The 20,594-nt window shown below is 45.0% G+C and overlaps 1 protein-coding gene across 2 annotated transcripts in view; it reads right to left on the minus strand.

Moving 5' to 3' along the window:
- The window catches only part of LOC125543867 (RAB11-binding protein RELCH homolog), a 28,600-nt gene extending 16,904 nt beyond the window's left edge, over positions 1–11,696 (minus strand). Inside the window, exons 1-4 of one of the 2 annotated variants that reach the window (XM_048707361.1) lie at positions 11,249–11,696; positions 10,135–10,287; positions 8,920–9,083; positions 8,301–8,408 (exon numbers count right to left, since the gene is read on the minus strand). In XM_048707361.1, the coding sequence (XP_048563318.1) occupies positions 8,301–8,408; positions 8,920–9,083; positions 10,135–10,287; positions 11,249–11,471 (648 nt within the window). In that variant the 5' untranslated portion in view covers positions 11,472–11,696. The remainder of the gene's footprint in view (positions 1–8,300; positions 8,409–8,919; positions 9,084–10,134; positions 10,288–11,248) is intronic. The other variant, XM_048707360.1, reaches the window with a different exon arrangement.
- Between the last annotated feature and the right edge of the window lie 8,898 nt (positions 11,697–20,594).

Below are 20,594 nucleotides of genomic sequence, written 5' to 3' on the forward strand. Positions count from 1 at the left end.
CTTGCATCATGTTGTTTGTGCATTGCACCGTGATTGATTGTTTGTTCCATTGCTTGTGTTCTTGCCTTGGGTAGAGCCGGGAGATGAGTTCGTGAAATGAGGAACCTGTTGAGTACGCTATCGAGGATCAAGCTTTCGACAACTCTGAGAACTTTGCAGGCAAGATGACCATACCCTCGAAATCACTTCTATCTTTGTTTTGCTAGTTGTTCGTTCTATCGCTATGTCGCGCTACCTACCACTTGCTATATCATGCCTCCCATATTGCCATGTCAAGCCTCTAACCTATGTTTTTAAGGCGACGCCTTACCGGCTTAGGGAGGGGGGGCGCTTTGGCGCCTAGGCGACGCCTAGGCGGGCGCTTTGGACGCCTAGGCACCCAAAGCGGTCGATTTTCCAAAGCGGAGGGGGAGCGCTTCGACGCCTAGGCGTTGCCTCGGGGACGCTTTAAAAACATAGCCTTTAACCCATCTTCCTAGCAAACCGTTGTTTGGCTATGTTACCGCTTTTGCTCAGCCCCTCTTATAGCGTTGTTAGTTGCAGATGAAGTTAAAGTTTGTTCCATGTTAAAACATGGATATGTTGGAATATCACAATATCTCTTATTTTAATTAAAGACTTTTATAACTACCAAGCGTTCGGATTTTAGTAAGAGGCAAGAACAATCCTTACTTCACTCTAATTATATACATGCATGCATTAGAATGACTAATTTTGCTTTCACGTGCATTCCTCCCTCTAATTACATGCATATATTCACTAAAGGACGAAAAGCTGATGTCATTCTAGATTCTTTCCTTTTTTCAAACTTCAAAATGTTTTGTAGCTCAAACCATCACCCCGATTAAAAAACCATCTTCACAAAAAAAAGCGTCTCGATGAGATCCTCAAAACTAGATCCCATGTTGATATGTTCTGATGACTTTTTTCGGACCAAAAATTACCACATCCGAGCTACGTGAGTTATCACGTTTGTCATACATAAGTTACCGTGGCATTTACACAAAAGTTCGGGGGGTATGTTTTCGACAAACTTTTATCCCAGGGGTCAAAAAGTGATTATGATGTTTGCAACGAGTTATCAGCTTTGTTGTGTATATTACCATCTTGCATAAAGATTATCAAGGGTATCTTTTTCAACAATTTTCATTTCCTCGGTCAAAAAATTACCACAATATTTGTATATGTGTTATCAGCTCTTAGGTGCGTGTATTATTAGGTTGTTTACACATTAGTTATTGGGAGGTATTTTTAACAACATTTTTTCATGTTATCAGCTCATGTTATTTATATGAGAAGTTATCAATGGTATGTTTTCAACAACAAAATTCAAGTCAAAATTATCGTGGTGTTTGTACCTAAGTTATCAGGACCGGGAGCCTATATTATCATGCTATTTACACAAAAAGTTATCAGAGTATGTTTTCAAGAATTTTTCTCATGGGTCAAAGTTATCATGGTGTTTGTACCTAAGTTATCAGGTCCGGAAGCCTATATTACCATGTTACTTACACAGATGTTACCGGAGTATGTTTTCAATAACTTTTTTTCTACGGGTCAGAGTTACCATGGTGTTTATACCTTAATTATCAATTCCGAGAGTGTATATTATCATGCTATTTACAAAGAAGTTATCGGTTGTATGTTTTCAACAATTTTTTTCATGGGATCAAAGTTATCGTGGTGTTTGTACCCAAATTATCAGGACCGGTAGCCGATATTATCATGCTATTTACACACAAAAAAGTTATCAGAGTATTTTTTCAACAACTTTTTTCCTGGGTCAAAATTATCATGGTGTTTGTACCTAAGTTATCAGGTTCGGGAGCCTATATTACCATGTATTTACACAGATGTTATCGGAGTATGTTTTCAACAAGTTATTTCCACGGGTGAAAGTTATCGTGGTGTTTATTCCTAAGTTATCAAGTCCGGAAGTGTATATTATCATGCTATTTACAAAGAAGTTATCGGTGATAGGCTTTCAACAACTTTTATCCATGAGGGCAAAGTTATTGTGGTTTCTGTACCTAAGTTATCAAGTTCAGGAGCCCGATGACATGTATTGGTTGTGTGCTCTGGTCTTTAAATGGAGAGAAACATGCTACCATAATGGAAGCAAGGATTGTGTGCTCCCATTTCAATCCTCTTAATTTTCCAGCCCATTATTTATATTTCTCGGACAAGGTAGAAATGGGAGCAAGACAACGAGACATACTACCACAATGAAGAGAGACAATAGCACTTTTAATACTATATATACAACTGCCTACTGTAACCAACGGGCTATTTAAAAGCATAAAATTAGGGGGTAAGACAACAAAAAAAAATTAAGTGAGCAGGTTAATGGGCCGGAGCTTAGTTACGAGAGACTCAGAGGTCTGCGTCCAAAGGCACCCCCCACACATATCAAATTTATTTTCTAGTTTTTTGGTTGTAGATGCAAAGGAGTAGTAATACGATAAAAGCGAGTGTAACATATTTTTAACCACATGAAAGAGTTAGCTGGGCTGGTTATTGGTAGCAGAATGCGCGCAGCAGGTGCAAGGATCGAATCCCACCGCTGCTCAATTTTTTGCGAAAAATGAAAAGCGGGCGAAAGATGGAGCGCTGGAGCCGATCGAACTCGTTCGGATCTATCGACAAGGTGAGAACGTTGGGAAATTACAAATATCGTTTAATTAATGCATATATATACTTGGTAAAGGGTGGAAGGCTCGGCCTTATGACTGGTGTTTTGTTCCACTCTTGCCGCCCTAGTTTCCGTCATACTTATATTCCTTGATTTTGCATTCCTTATGCGGTTGGGTGTTATGGGAACCCCTTGATAGTTCACTTTGAATAAAACTCCGCCAGTAAGGCCCAATCTTGGTTTTACCATTTGCCTCACCATCACCTATATTTTTCCCTTGGGAGTCGCGCTCCCGAGGGTCATCTTTATTTTAACCCCCCGGGCCAGTGCTTCTCTAAGTGTTTGTCCGAACTAGAGTCCTTCGCAGCGCCACCTCGGGGAAACTTGAGGGCTGGTTTTAGTTGTACGGAGTGCTCATCCGGTGTTGCCCTGAGAACGAGATATGTGCAGCTCCTATCGGGATTGTCAGCACATCGGGCGGTCTTGCTGGTCTTGTTTTAGCATTGTCGAAATGTCTTATAACCGGGATTCCGATGGGTCTTCCCGGGAGAAGGAATATCCTTCGTTGACTTAATTAAAATGCATCAACTGCGTGTGTAGCCGTGATGGTCTCTTTTTGGCGGAGTCCGGGAAGTGAACATGGTTCTTGTGTTATGGTTGTGCGTAAGTAGTATCAGGATCACTTCTTGATCACTTCTAACTTCTCGACCGTTACGTTGCTTCTCTTCTCGCTCTTATTTGCGTATGTTAGCCACCATATATGCTTAGCGCTTGCTGCAGCTCCACCTTACTACATTTTCCTACCCATAAGCTTAAATAGTCTTGATCTCATGGGTTGCTGAGTCCTCGTGACTCACGGATATTTCCAAACAGTTGCAGGTGCCGATGATACCAGTGCAGGTGACGCAACCCAGCTCAAGTGGGAGCTCGATGAAGATTTTAGTCGTGGTTTTTGTGTCTTTTCCGGATGATCAGTAGTGGAGCCCAGTTGGGACGATCGGGGATCTACATTTGGGGTTGTCTTCCTTTATTTTGGTTCTGTAGTCGGACCTTGATTGTACTCTGGATGGTCGGTCCGAACTAAGGAATCTGTTAGAAATGTTTTGAAATGGATATTGTTCTCTCTTTGATCAGGGATTGCTATATGAAAAGAAGTGGAGTTTGAAAAAGGGAACGGAATGCTCAAACCGGAACTGCTAGAGGAATGAATTTTCAATAGCATAACTTGGGCTCCTAGAATATGGCGCCCTTGGGACAATCTATTTGATTGTAGGGTTTGTATATTTAACTTGTTATTTGTGTGAAGTGGCGATTGTAAGCCTCAGTACATGGGATTGTGTGAAGATTACCCCTCTTGCGAATAAACCACCATGCGGTTATGCCTCTAAGTCGTGCCTCGACACGTGGGAGATATAGCCACATCGTGGGTGTTACACCAAGCTAGTTGCCCACTGGAGCACGCCCGCCTATAGGTCTCCCTCATACACTCAGCTGCTCGGCTCTATCTTCCACCCGGGTGTTGCTGCCTTCCGCCAGACCCTCCTACCTTCTCCAACACGCTCGTGCCTTCCGCCAACATGCCCGGCGGTTGACGACGTGACCAAGATCAATTAAAAAAACAATGCTTTCATCGGGTATGCATCTTTCTTGCTGCCCGCTGACTCTTGACCTACACTGATCCTGTCTCGCACATGCGTCGTCTTTCGGTGCTTGGTGCTCGTCCGCCTGTGACGCCATCCCCTCCCAGCATCTTCCGCAGGCTGTGCTGGTCACTCTCAACGACTCCCCTCGCGACATCAGCACAAGGTGATTGTCGCTCTACCCCGACTCCTCTCGCGACTTTCACCATCCTTCTACAACATTGACCCCAAATATCAAAAGTTGTCCTTCTGAGGTACCTTCTGCCCATCAAGGCTAAGAGCATCTCTAGCAGATCCCATAAAAGCGCGGCGAACTACGCTTTTCGGGCCGTTATGCGGGATGGCCCAAAAAATCGGCCCGAGCAGATCCCCCAAAAAAGGCCCGGCCAGTAAAAACTATACGGGAGGCCCGTAAACCGCCCTCCAATCCGGTATATAAGTCGGCGTCCGGGCGATTTAGGGTATCCATCCACCATTTCCTCTACCCCTCCGCCGCATATCATCTATTCCGGCGAGAAATCAAGCCCGCTCCGGCAACGTTTTGCGGCTAGTTTTCCACAAGATCTTGGTGGCGATGGCGTCCGTCGGTGCGGGGCATGGCGGCGGCAGCGGGTTTGGCGACCGCGGCGGCTTCGGGTGCCGCGGGGGGTTCGGGGGCCATGGCGGCCGAAGCCGCAAGCGCCGCAACGACGACAAGGCCGGCGGCTCCGACCTCCACCCTCCCGTGTCGGGCAGGCAGAGGGAGGCGGCGCGCACCCGCAGTGCGAAGTCCCGAAGCGCCTGCTCGCAAGCGTGGGCGAGCTTCCGGTGCTTTGGCAACCTCTTCGATCCAGCCCTCTAGCGCCGTAGGGTGGCAGAGACCGCGTGGTTTGAGGCGAAGCAAGCTGTCGCAACTGAAGATGCAGCTGCGGCTCGCACCTGCCGGCGCTCCTGGAGGAGTACCAGCTCGCAGCGACCCTCTCCAGCACGTTCATCTACAACACCCTCCACAGCAACGAGCCCCCGCCCCGCGACGGCAGTGACAACGACTCCGGCGACGACAGCGACTCCGACAATGAGTAGATCTATGATAGTGTTTTCATTTCGGTTTGTATTATTAAAAACTCCCCTATGCTATGCGTGTGATGAACTCCCCTATGCTATGCTATGCGTGTGATGAACTCCGGCGAGATGTTTTAGCGCGAACTAGTATGTTTAAATTTGCAGTATCAATATGGCGGATCTGTTCTGACTGCGCGCCCGGCGTCCTAGGGATATCATAAACAATTTATATGGGACAACGGGTTGCGGGATCTGCTAGAGATGCTCTAACCTCCTCCTCGTGCCTAGTAGTACTGAAAACACACCTCATGTACCCAGTCTTAGGCCTTCTTTGGTTCATAGGATAGGAATTTTATAAGAATAGGAAAATCATAGGAAGTGAGATGACATGCATGTCAATTCCTATAGAGAAAGAGATGTCATTTGGTGCATAGGATAGGATTTTTTCCATTGAGTCTAGGCTAATGTTTTTTTCCTCCAAAACGTGAAGGATTGATTCCTATCCTACATAGGAATAGGAATCCATTCCTACAAACCAAAGGGCTTTAAAGGAATTTTTCCTTTGCAAATCCTATCCTATAGAATTCCTACAAAAATCCTACAAACCAAAGGAGGCCTTAGTTTTACTGAGCTTAAAACCTTTCGATTCCAAAGTCTGTCTCCACAGCTCTAACTTTCTATTAACCCTCGTCTGACTATCGCCAACAAGCACTTCATCATCTGCAAAGAGCATACACCATGGAATATCTCCTTGTATATCCCGTATATCCCTTGTGACCTCATCCATCATGAAAATAAAAAGATAAAGATTCAAAGTTGACCCTTGGCGCAACGCTAAAGCTGTTGCCTTGTGACCATGAGGTCATGGGTTCAAGTCCTGGAAACAGCCTCTTGCAGAAATGCAGGGAAAGGCTGCGTACAAAAGACCCAAAGTGGTCGGACCCTTCCCTCGACCCTGCGCAAGTGGGAGCTACATGCACCAGGATGCCCTTTTGGATAATCATCAGTGTCGCCATCACTTGTGAATACACGATTCTATTTATTTATCTGTACTTAAAAGAGTATCATTTTATTCTTATTTTATTTATGGTTTTTCTACTTAATTAAGCTGCTTATGAAAGTTTATAATTTGTATTTAGAACATAACTCGCCAAAAATCCCACATAAATGCACAGCTAGATGCAAAATGGTATAACATTAGAGTTGTATTGTACTAGTTATACAACTACAAATCTAAAATTCCTAAAAAGTATAGTTGGATTTGTTATACAACTTTAATTAGTCTTTATTTTCTCTAGTTTCATACATTATTGCCGTAAAGTGAGCGGTATAGGGCTAAGAGCATCTCCAGCCGTTCGGCCCCCTAGGGGCTTGAAATAGCGCCGCCTGGGGGCCAACCGGCGATAAAATCGGCGTGGGGGCGGGTTCCCAATCACGGCCCCAGGTCGGCCCCTAGACGCCGTTATTTGAACTAAAATTCGGCTAAAATTAGACGAAAAAGACACGAATTCGGCTAATATTCGATGGTTTTCATTCATATTTGTACATACTTAAAGAAGACATAATAAAACATAAAAAAACTACGCCGCCCACCGCCGCCCGAGCCTTCTACATGCCAAGGAGCCTGTAGAAGTTGGTGTAGTCACCGCCGTCGCCATCGCCGCCGTCCTTGTTGCACCCCTGCCATGGGTCGTCGTGGCGGATGGGGTTGGACGGCTCGGGCGTCTCGTCGTCGCTGTCGTTGTGGATGACGACACCGCCCTCCTCGCGGCCGCGGCGCCAGGCGATGATCTCCTTGAGGGCGCGACGATATCCTCGAGGGTGCGGCGCTGGCGCTCCATCTCCTGCCGGACATAGTCGTCCCGCGCCCATGGGAGGCCGGTCTCCTCGTCGGCGGCCATGGCCTCGTACTCCTTCACGGGAAGGAGCGCCGGCTCGACCTTCGGCTTGACAAGGCGGGAGGAGGGAGAAGGGCCACGGCCGCCCTCGTTGATGATGAGGGCGCCACCTCGGGTGCGCCGCCTGAGCGGCGTCTCCCGCGGCTCCGACTTGACGGGGAGGAGCGCCGGCGACCCGGAGGAGCGGGAGCCCGACGAGGACGACGACGACGTCTCCATTCGCCTCGGCGTCCAGGAGCTGCCGCGGCGGCGAGAGGAGGGAGGCGCCGGGTACTCCAGCCGCAGCGAGTTGCCACCCTCGATGTACTCGAGGACGGCTTCGAGGGTCCGCCCGGGGACGCCTCATCATTGGCGCCGCCCCTTGGAGTTGAGGCGCCCGCGCGGTTCGTCACCGTTCATGGCAGACAGCTGGTCGGCGTGGCGGCGGTCAAAGTACGCCGTCCACAGCATGTGGCTGTCGGGGGCGTACCTCGGCTCCTGCCACGCGTGCTCCGGCGAGGAAGGGGCGGCTTTTATAGCGGCGGGCGGGCGGCAGCCGTGTGTACGCGTGGCGGGAGGGGGCGGGACACGCGTCGATGCGCCTTCACCGTGCCAACCATGAGGAATCAATGGAAGGCTGACCGGCGGCAGCCTTCACATTGATTCCCGCGGGAAACCGAAGCAATGAGGACGACGAAGGCGCCCTGTCGCTGACTCGGCGGGTCCACATGATTTCGTGCCAAAACCATTTCCCCGGGGCGCCCGCCAGCGCGCCGGGTTCGGCCTGGGTCCGCCGGCGCCAAATTCGGCTCTAACTGGCAAAAATGGGCTTCTGGGGGCGCAACTGGGCTGATTTTTTCACACCGGCGATAGAAAAGGGGCTTGGGGGGCCTGTTGGGGGACGAGTGGAGATGGTCTACTTGACAGGTGTTGCCTTAGATTACTAATGTGAAAATTTGAATCTTGGAACAAACTTTCTTGATGATGACTTCCTTCAGAGAAAATAGACAGGTGTTGCCGCGTGCATTACACATGCACACTTGCGCAGCTAATAGTACAAGATTAGCAACATTTTATAGGGTTACTTAGCAACTTGATATACATGATTACCTCAGCCGCCTCAGTGGTAGATGAAAGATACTGGTAGTAATAACGACGAAGGGCATCAGGCACACAAGCTGAACTGTTAGTCCAAACATCAAGATCCTGATCAAGAACCTGCAAATGATGACTGAGCAAATCATAAACAGACTTTACATTCCAAAGTAAAGAAGATAGGAAAAGGATATGATCATCTACGAGAAAGTAAATAATTACTTTGCATGGATAACTTCTAAGATTAATATATTATAAGAAATCCAATGAAATATGCACGTCTAAAGTGCATTGACTACATGTAATGGCAGCATGCAAATGCAACTCCAGTGGATTTGCATCAGTTTCCACTTTTAGTTGATTTCTAACAATAAGTGACATCATTCATATATACTTTAAAATTTTCTGTTTTCCCTGTTTGGATAGCAATGAAGAATCTCTCATTCTCTCACAGCAAGCTAATAAGCATTATGACAGTTTAGCATCATCAACCTTGCCATGACAAATAGATCATAAGTAGTTGTGTAACATTAAATACCATTCTCCATGAATTTTAAAAATAACTGAAAACACAAATTAAAAACTGAGGAAGTTACAGCATGAAGATAAACGCTGAGACACAGATAATGCAGACCTCCTCAATGAAAGTCATGGCTGCAAGTCGATACCCAGCCAAAAGCAGGTATTCCTTTACAGCACAGTTCAGATCTTTCCGTTCATTATCTTTCAGAGGGCCTAATGCTGAAATTTTGACATCTCGTTGGTCCTGTTGGTTGAATCCTTCATGTGCAGAAGCATCTGAAAGAGGCCCTGTCAGCAGTACTATTTACATAGTCCAAAAGAAATTAAATTGTTTGCTCTACAGCATCAAAGTGAAACGTGAAAGCACCAAAGCTTATATGTCACGGAAATAATCTACCTTCTCGTGGAGTTCAAATAATAAACGAAAATGAAATGAGTGAATATAAGCTATCTAATTGGTGGAACACCATGCAAGGATTTTGACAGGAGAACCAGTGGGCAAGCCTGTGTACATTTACCAGCACATGGTTACTAGCAAAAGTCAAACTGTGCACTTTAAAGCAGGTATATGTCCTGGTCCAATGCCCATGTCACATCAAGAGGTGAGAATTGGTTCTATGTTTTAGTCTTATATCTCATAATAGATATGGGTTTGATGCACGCTATCACTAGGACTTTCCCTTTGTTATTCTATATGTATGTTACAACAGTTCCTAGCGAATACAATGGCTCACTTTGGAATAGCCAAAATGCAATAGATGATGCCAATACAATCTAACGAGAGTCACTGGCACCAGCAGATCACCTACCTGCTCTTCAAGAAGAAAGTGTTACATTTTTCGTTTAATCAAATTAACAGGTCTCAAGCGAGGTTGTGTGGACATTGAAAAAAGACAACACATAATCAATTATTACAGTTTAGCAAAATCTGTATTATCAAAGCTCCTACGGACGCCTCCAGTACAGCCCAGGCGGAATGCTTATTAAGTTTTGCGGATCTGCCTTTTTTTTCTTGAATACTCAAAAGCATGAGTTTCATATATTAAGATCTGCCTTTTATTTTCATTGTATGTAATTGTTCTCGTTTTATCTAAACTATAGTTTTCATCCAACAAGGAATTAAAGATGTTTGTGCTTTCTTGGAATCTTGAATAACCTGCCATCACTAGGATATTTTTTTCATCTCTTTATAGCATTATCACGTTCTTATATAAATTCATAGATATCTCCAGTTGACGACACATGCAATGTGGCATCATGGAGACCGACAAATGCTACAACATCAAAAGCAATAGCAAGCAAATCTATCATTTCCAAAGAGACAAACCAATTGTATTATCAGGAGATGATTCTTGTTGCTTTTGCAACTCAAGCTTCAAGCATGTAAGGTCTTCCTTGGCTAGTCGGAGATCATACTCAGTGAGTGCCAACTTTTCTTCTGCTGCAATTTTCTCTTCTAGCAAACTCTGTGGATCAGCACCTGTAAAAAAGAACAGACATGATTCATCACACAGACCTGCTAATACAGCTGGTATCTTGCAATTATATGTGCCTGGATAAGTATCACAAAAAATGAGCCAATGGATTAAACTGGATTCCCTCTGAATCCAATGTAAATCCTTTCAGACACTGAGACAATCTCAAAGGTGATATTTTGACCATCAATTTCTACAAATACATTGTTTCACATAAAGGTGAGTACACTGTCTACATATGATAAAAGTATATTTTTATGATGGATCCCAATATGATGCTGCCGGTGTTGGTGATTGTTCTATATTGGTAGTCAAACGTGAAAATGTTTTTCCTGGCACAGATTCTAAAGGGACAAACATTTGGTATCAGAGGAAATATTATAATACACTAAGAGTCTAGACAAGTAACTACTTCACTTTACTCATCCATCGCATTCCTCAGACCTTATTGTGACACATACAGAAGTAACGTCTGGGTGTAACGAGATCTAACCCAATACATGTGTTGTTGTTCAACACAAGTGACATGTCAGTATCAAGGCATGCAGGTGAGAGAGAAAGCGGGCACTTAACTTCCACCATCTCAAAAAATTACCAATGTACTGAATGTTTTGTTCTATAGTTTCTTTTTCACTAAAAAGTTTATTGGTACTACTATATAATACGCCACTGCAGATAATATTCCTTGCAAAGAATGCCAATTGATTGCGGAGGTACATTGCATAACAGAGCTACAGGATAAATTTAACACCGCGCAAGAACAAGGAAGTAAGTTCATCTCAAACCCGATCATAGAGAAGGGGGGGCTGTCAGAGAAGGCAAGGTCGCAATTACTACAAAACACCCGCGAGATCCAGCCAGCGAGCAGCGGAGGCACGCGAGTCAGAGACACACTGCGTGATCTTCCGTCGGGTGGGGAAAAGAACCGGGAGCTCGGACAGAACAGGAACGGGCAAATGGTGGTACCCGGCGGTGAGGAGGAGGCGCGAGCGACCAGGTCGGGGGGAAAGAAGGCGGGGTCGGAGAAGAATGAGCGGAGGCGGAGCGCCTGCGCGTGGCGGCCGTCCTCCTGCAGCTCCTGTAGCAGCTCGAGCGCCGTGAGGTGGTACTTCTCCTCCAGCAGGAAGTTGACCACGCAGTTGCAAAGCGACGCCCACCGCTCCTCCGCGGCGCCGCCCACCGCCTCCATCCTCGTCGGACTCCCTCGGATCCGCTCGTTTGTCGGCGCTGGTCTGCCTGACTCAATCGCGGCCAGGACGAGGAGAGTCGGAAGACGAGCGGCGGCCCCGCGTCAGCATGTCGCAGTACGGCGGGGCGGATCTCGAGCGGGCGACTCGAGGCGGGTGGGATTGGAAGGAAGAGGGGAATTGGAAGAAGCGCCAGTGGATGGACGAAGGGGATCGACTGGCGAGAAAACGGATGACTGGGATGCAGGCTGGCCAGCACTTTTCGGCCGCAGCTCCTATGGGAAACTAGAAACTACTGCTTCATAGACTGTCTAGACAGGCAATTCGAGACGGAGGGAGATTTGATTCTATTTTTAAATTAATAAATATTAGCATATTATTATTTTTTGTGGGGAATATAGCATATCACCTATCACATAATATTTGCACTCAGGTACCTACTAGCACGAAGCAAATGGGAGAGAGGAAAAATTGGTATAAAGGACACATGCATTCATGTCATTAATTTGTACTCTCTCCGTTTCGAATTACTTGTCTTGGATTTGTCTAGATACGGATGTATCTAGACTCATTTTAGTGCTAGATACCTCCGTATCTAGACAAATCTAAGACAAGTAATTCAGAACGAAGGGAGTAATTTATTGAGACGATAAGGTGGCTTAACTGCATATGCTCTAAAATACTCCTAGGAGCACACGGCGACTATGCATACTGGTATCTTACCCATTCAATTGTCTCGGGATCCCAACCATTATATTACAATCACACATATTGGATGTATTTTGCCAGGTACCAACGGTTTTCGTATCAAAACTTTACCTAATAAATAAAGCACAACCTCATGTCTTACAACTTTTGATACTACCAACTAGGTTACCTCTCTCTATGGTATAAGAGAAGGTTCATTCAGGTTTCAAATGGTCCCACATTGCTTCTTTCAACCCAAACTTCGTAATTTAAGAAGGTCTTCGAGTTTCCTGGGTATCAAGGAGCAGTTTCGGGAACCAATAAGGAAGGAAATAAGTTGTCCCGATAAGTAAGGAAAAGAGGGGGAAATAAGGATGGAAAGAGGGATTTCAAGTCTGTGTGACAGAGAGAAAAAAGGAAAGAGTGGATAGGCAAATAAGGAAGCAAATGAAATTGAATCCAAGAAAGGAAAGAGGGATTTCAGGTCTTGAAGAAGGAAATAGATTGAGTCCGGCTGCTGAAAGCAAAAGAAAAGAATCAAACAGTAGATAGGTAACTAGGAAGCAAATGGAATTGAATTCAAAGAAGGAAATATTTGGTCTTGAAGAAAAGGAAATATAGAGCTTGCAGCAGTGGCGGTGCGGCCGCGCCCCTATGCACAACTATGAGCCTGCTTGACCACCGATCCTTGGTCCTTTAGTTCTTACAAAAACACCTCTGATTTTAATATTTTTCATGTGAAAAACTGATTCATCTAGGACTTGGAGTAGAGCGAGTCGTCCTTCTACAACTCGGAGTAGAACAAAAGACTTGGAGCAGAGCGATATCGATGAAAGCTTTCATGTTCGGCTTCGATCTAGAAACGCCGTCCACTTTCAAGCTGATGAAATCTAGCTTTCTTTGAAATACGAAAAGATTATGTTGCTGCTTTTCTTTACAAAAAAGTTTGCATTACTCTTGTCATGCCTATTAGTAAGCTTGTAAATTTTTTAGAATGTCCACTAATATAAAAACAATAGTTTGACATATTCGAGCAATATCCACTATCCAGATGCCTAAAAAGTAATCAATGATGTATTTAGCATGTACTATGTTTGACCGATGATGTCAAGTTGCATGGCATAAAATCTATTTAGGATGTGAAATCATTAGTGACAATGAATAATGTTATTTCTTCCTATTATACTTTTAAATTTGAGTATGCACTAATAATCAGAAGTTTGTGTTATTCACCCAGATCAATTGATAGGGATCATGTTTCATGTTCCGAACTACCGTCTTGGATAAACTGTTGGGGAACATAGCATACAATTTCAAAAAAATTCCTACGATCACGCAAGATCTATCTAGGATATACATAGCAACGAGAGGAGGAGAGTGTGTCCACGTACCCTCGTAGACCGAAAGCGGAAACGGTAGGTTAACGCGGTTGATGTAGTCGAACGTCTTCGCGATCCAACCGATCAAGTACCGAACGTACGACACCTCCGAGTTCAACACACGTTCAGCTCGATGACGTCCCTCGAATTCTTGATCCAATAGAGGGTTGAGGGAGAGTTTCATCGGCACGACAGCGTGGTGACGGTGATGGGACGTGATCCGCGCAGGGCTTTGCCTAAGCACTACGACGCTATGACCGGAGGAGTAAACTATGGAGGGGGCACCGCGCACGGCTAAGAGAACAATTGGTGTGCTATGGGGTGCCCCTGCCCCCGTATATAAAGGAGGGGAGGAGGAGGCGGTCGGCCAGGAGGGGCACGCCATGGGGGGAGTCCTACTAGGACTCCACTCCTAGTAGGATCCCCCCCTCATCTTCCTTTCTTACCAGAGGGGAAAAGGAAGGAGAGAGAGAGGGAAAGGGGGGCCGCGCCCCCTCCTCCTTGTCCTATTCGAACTCTCTTGGAGGGGGGCGTGCGTCACCCCTCACGGGCTTCCCTCTCTCTCCCCTAAGGCCCATGTAGGCCCAATACTTCCCCCGGGGGTTCTGGTAACCCCTTCGTACTCTGGTAAAATACCCGAACCACTCGAAACCATTCCGATGTCCGAATACTACCTTCCAATATATGAATCTTTACCTCTCGACCATTTTGAGACTCCTCGCATGTCCATGATATCATCCGGGACTCCGAACAAACTTCGGTCACTAAAACACATAACTCATAATACAAATCGTCATCAAACGTTAAGCGTGCGGACCCTACGGGTTCGAGAACTATGTAAACATGACTAAGACACATCTCTAGTCAATGACCAATGGCGGAACCTGGATGCTCATATTGGTTCCTACATATTCTATGAAGATCTTTATCGGTCAAACCGCAATAACAACATACGTTATTCCCTTTGTCATCGGTATGTTACTTGCCCGAGGTTCGATCGTCGGTATCATCATACCTAGTTCAATCTCGTTACCGGCAAGTCTCTTTACTCGTTCTGTAATGTATCATCTCAAAACTAACTCATTAATCACTTTGCTTGCAAGGCTTATAGTGATGTGCATTACCGAGAGGGCCCAGAGATACCTCTCTGATACTTGGAGTGAAAAATCCTAATCTTGATCTATGCCAACCCAACAAACACCTTTGGAGACACCTATAGAGCATCTTTATAATCACCCAGTTACGTTGTCACGTTTGATAGCACACAAGGTGTTCCTCCGGTAGTCGGGAGTTGCGTAATCTCAGAGTCAGAGGAATATGTATAAGTCATGAAGAAAGCAATAGCAATAAAAATTAACAATCATTATGCTAAGCTAACATATGGGTCTTGTCCATCACATCATTCTTTAATGATGTGATCTCGTTCATCAAATGACAACTGTCGCGGGATATCCACGACCACCTATGGGACTAGGAGGCCCCTTGCTGGTTCGGCAGGGGGACGTTGCATTGCACAAAGAGCAGACCAGCGCACAACAGCACGACAGAGAACGCACAAGCAACTTACCCAGTTTCGAGCTGCCGTGAGGTGTAAAACCCTACTCCTGCTTTGGTGGATTGATGGTGGAATGGAGATGGTGATGCATAGTACACTTGCCCGGTAGGGGTCACCTGAGGGCAGCAGCGACTACGCGCGTATGGGTGTGTGGGTTCATCAACTTTCCAACCCTTTCTACGGTTGCCACGGGCCTCCTTTTATAGATTAAGGGGTCACCACAATGGCAAAGTAGTCATTATGCATTGATATGATAGCAAACAGTGCTATCATACCTAACTCTGCGGGCTGATAGGGCGCGTTAAATGCATCGCTAAGTGTCACATCGCTGGTTACCCGGCAAGGCTTGTCGGGCTGTCTTGCCAGCTCCACACCTGTTCTCTTGACACGTCGCAGGACGGGTGTCACCTGAGGGTTTCTTCTGTAGGAAATGGCTGCCATGTGGCGAATGGCTGCCACTTAATCATCTTGCGGCTTGACATCGCACTGATGGATGACGTGGGTCGTGCTGGAGTGGTTGGTGAGGCGGCTTTGCCTCCATGAGCCTCGGCAGGGCCCTGCCGGGGTGCCTTGGTCGTCTGCTTCTGGGGGTGGCCTTGTCCCTTGCCGGGCTCACCTGTCCGGCATAGGAGGCCCTTCTCTTGGCGATATCTTGCTTCTTTGGCTTGGCCTTGGTCTCTCTGAGCTGCATGTTGGTTCTTCTGAATCCTTTGGTTTCTTGTATCACTACAAAAAATACACTTCTGTGACGATACGTGTTTGTCACAGTAGGTCACGTTTTCTGTCATGCATGTACATCCATGACAAATTTATGACAGAATGAAGATAGTCATACCTATGCTGTCGTAGAAGTGTTCCATGTCATTACCAAAACTATCATCACGGAAGTGTCCACTTCCATGACGATAAATCACGCGTCATAGAAGTGCTTTCATCAAGGGTGACCGACACGTGGCATCCTCCATAACGGGACGCCGTTAAGCTATCGGGTCCGGTTTTGAATCCGATAACCCGCTAACAGCCACCACCAATGCCGATTTTCCACATGTAAAATTCTCGTTGGCCGACGGAACCACGCGTCAGCTCCGCATTGGCACAGGTGTCACTCATCCAATGGTTGAGATGGGCCCATGATATGTTGACACGTGGACAGGCCCAAAAGTGGCCCATAAAGTTTAAATGGGCCGGCCCAACTAAAGGCCCACAAGATTTAGCGGACCATAATGGGCCGGCCCAGCTAAAGGCCCACAAGATTTTGCAGACCATAATGGGCCGGCCCAGCTAAAAGCCCACAAGATTTAGCGGACCATAATGGGCCAGCCCAGCTAAAGGCCCATAAGATTTTGCAGACCATAATGGGCCGGCCCAGCTAAAGGCCCAACATTCTCAGTTAAGGCCTGTATGGCTAGTGTCAAATCGGCCCGTCAACGGCCTGTCCTAAACTTGTCATCATCGCGGCCCATGGTCACTTCTGGCCCATTAATAGTCCGCTAAGTATATGGGCTGAATTATGGCCTGGTGTATTTCCCGCCTATTAAAGGTCCTGCTTCATTTGGGCCCATTTACAGGTCATTGAAACTTTCGGCCCACAAACGACCGTGAAGGATTTGGGTCATATTCGGCCATGTCTGACATTCGGCCTATTAGAGGCCCACTATAGATTTGGGCCACTTCCGGCCTGTTGTGATTTTCGGTCTGTTAACGTCGGACGAAATCCATGGGCCATATGTGGTCCAACGTCACATCGGGCCCATTAACGGCCCATATAAAAATGATGATAATCTAGCCCGACCGAACTTCCGGCCTGTTAAAGGCTCGTGTATTAGGTCGGTGCATTTACGGCCCGTCCGAATTTTAGCCTGTGAAAGATCCGCATCATAAATGGGCCACCATTTCGGCCTGCTAAGACCAGTGGGTTATTTGGCACAATCAGGCCCAATCTCACTTTCGGTCTATTAAAGGCCCATGTTTTTTATGGGCTCGAGATATTTACACATGTAAATGACCTATTGTTACCGAGGGCCCAAATTATGTTTAGGCCTGTTAAAGGCCCACTATGGGCACATGCCTACCAGAAAAATATGAAAGCTTATGCTGATTTAGGCCCAAATATTTTAGCGGGCTACATGCAAATTTCGGCCCATAATCGTTTTTAGCCCAATTGGAATGGGCCCAACGAATGTTGGCATGTTGGGCTCCTATGAAGCTTTCGGCCGAATACATTACTAAGATAAACCTACACTATACAAAAATAACGTCGTAATTACTGCAGCCTTTGGCAGCATCATAAATGTTGTATCACAACAAAATAAATTCCAACTATACAACAAAAGGCCTGTTGGCATAAAGTTTATAGTCCTTACAGATAAAAGCACCATCAGATGTATAGAAGCACAGATCATTTAACCTCAGTGCTAATGTTTCAGGCTGTAGAATCTGATGGAGCAGCCCGATCTTCACCTTTTTCCGCCATTGCTCTTGAACAATGAAGCGAATGTCTGATAGTCTGGTTTCAAAACCATTCATATCTTGACGACATTTGTCAACCACTATTCTTGTTTCCAAAACGACGTCCATTAGGGATTGGACTTGTGTCTGGAGCACAGATATATCACTTTGTCTAGCAGGAAGATTTTGTTCAGTAGGCGATTTGGACGAGGTTACCTTGACAACCAACCCAGAATTACGCAGGAAGGTGTTTTTTGCACTGTTAGTGGAGAGATACTGACGCACTACAACAAGAGGTGACATTGTGCCTGTGGTAGCCTCGTCACCTTCAGGTGGTTGTGGCTGTTCAATCATTTATTCCATAGCTTCCTGAAAGTTTGAACTTGTAGATTAGTGTACCAGATAAGTTACTAATGAGACAAAAACAAACAAAGTAGGTTACACATTTATACATAACTTATTTTGGTGAACTACTGTAATACATTAGCATGTATTGTATTGCCAACTACATAATAAAATCACTTTCGGGACATATGTCCATGTAGCATGCCTATTGTATTGTCTATTTCCTCACATCCGTTGACATCTAAGGATAAAGATACATGGTTTAAAGTATGATGAACATAGTATGACATCATTCATATCATGGGCAAATAGATATAAAACAAACAGGCTATTTTATCATTATGTGCGCATGTGAACATAACAACTAGATTACAGATCAAGACCAAAACAATATCCTTCATCTCTTTTAAACCATGTAAGGTGAAATGATACGTTAAGACAACTGTGTATATAAGTGAATAGAGTAACTGACATTGGCTGCAAACCAAGTAGTTAAATGAACACATCACAGTACCAATCAGTTCAAAGGCAGGAGGAGTTAGGACTTACAACAGCGGCTTGAACTGGTGTGCTCATGCCCTTCATCTTGCTGGTGTGGCAATCCTTGAAGATTTGCGCTGCATTCGGTTCAGGTTCTTTTTGGTCCGCACAGGCTTTCGTATGTATTTGGAACAAGTCAATATAGATACGATAATATGGCACAGAAAAAAGAAGGAAGTAGCAGCTATTTACAAGAGCCTCGCAGTGTGCAATATAGCTACGAGATCCTGTTGTCTGTTGGAATTTCACTTTAGAACGGTTGGTCTTGTTATTCAAACAGTTAGCCTAGAATAAGATACACTTGTAAGGCACATACATAAATACAAGTTCAATATGTGGTCTGATCAACTACATATAGCCTACCTGATACTTTGGATCAGACCAGTGTTTAACGAGGGTTGTCCTGTCTTCATCTGTTATATATTCCACTGGAGATGTTTGGGCGATTTCATTGTTAGCCTTGCCTTAAAGTGAGATTTTCTAAGGTGGCACCGATACTGTCACAGAGCAGACTGAAAAACATGAGTGCATGCTTATTTAGTTGCATCATCTTTCGGATCCAATTTGAACCTCATATGTTGAAAAAAGAATGTGAGTCTTATTAGGAGGAAGCTAGAAATTATGGGACAGAGCAAGACAATATTACTAATTGCGATGAATAACATTACTTACGGATAAATGGTCAAGGAAGGTGTTAAACTGGGTATTGTCTTTTTCATTCCCGTACTGGATCCACGTTGGGAGGATACGTGCATGACACCTAACGGCAACGGCTGCCTCTGATACTAACTTGGCTGACTCTGTAGCATCAAGTGGCCTTTTTAAACCTACCTCAAAATGGATCTCCATTTTTCCTCCTTTAGATTTTGTTAATCTGACAAGCATTATCCCTGATGTCTATTTCCGCTTGCGCCGTGGTGCTAGTTCAACAAAGAATATGGAAAGTGTTAGTGTACATCAATCTGTCAGAGTACATATAAAGGAGCATGCAACTACAACTTGACTCGGTTAGGTACCGTCTTGGTGTTGATGCTCATGAGGTTCATCTGATCTTGCCAAGTCCTGTTGTGTCAGCAGTGCTTCGGAAGTAGTGTTAGGTGTGAAGGCAGCTTGGGAACTGGCCAGTTTCGGAGCAAACGAACGAGTAACTCGTTGAGATGCTGGTACAGTTGAAGCGGATGCTGCAGCTGGTGGAGCAGGTGATACTGTGTTTGTAGATTTAGCCGGTGGACTTGGACCTTCTACTGCACTATAAGTACCAGCAGAATCTGGACGGCAAATCCTTTTCCGTTTCACCCGATGAGTAACACCACTCCCTACTATATTGTTTTCCTTGCTCTTCTTTGACTTTGCCATGTCAAGTCGTACCCACAACACAAAAGAATAAAATCGCTCTTCAGAACTCATTGATGCATGATACAGACAAGCAATACTTTGATGTAAGACAACCGTATGAGGATGGAATATGTAAGAAAAATAGGACGGCATGACATATTCACATCTATGATGTGTAAACTAAGCAGAAGGATTTTCAAGAAAATAGAAGTAACGCAAGCTAGACACCATATGAAAGATGCAACCAATATTACTCTGCCAAGTTAAAAGTGTCTTGTCATAAGTGGCAATTCGAAAAATTAGAAGCAGTACAACGTAGAAACCAATGCAAGATGCAACCACTATCAAACTGCCATGTTAAAAGCATCCAATCACGAGTGACTGATGCAGGCACACAACAACAGTACTTTGATGTAAGAACATGGTATGATAGATAGATACAGTGTATTCTAGACACAGAACGCCATGTCATATGAACATGTATAACGTATAAACTCAGCATGTGCAATTTAATCAAAAGAAGAAATACAGGCTAGACAACATATGCAACATGAAACCAATTATCACACTATCAACTTAGAGCAAGCACCTGCGATGGTGGAGTATGGGAGATGAATGAAGGAAATATGCCCTAGAGGCAATAATAAAGTTATTATTTATTTCCTTATATCATGATAAATGTTTATTATTCATGCTAGAATTGTATTAACCGAAAACATAATACATGTGTGAATACATAGACAAACAGAGTGTCACTAGTATGCCTCTACTTGACTAGCTCGTTGATCGAAGATGGTTATGTTTCCTAACCATAGACATGAGTTGTCATTTGATTA

This window comes from Triticum urartu, chromosome 3 (assembly GCF_003073215.2).
Source record: "Triticum urartu cultivar G1812 chromosome 3, Tu2.1, whole genome shotgun sequence".
Classification (NCBI taxonomy): domain Eukaryota; kingdom Viridiplantae; phylum Streptophyta; class Magnoliopsida; order Poales; family Poaceae; genus Triticum; species Triticum urartu.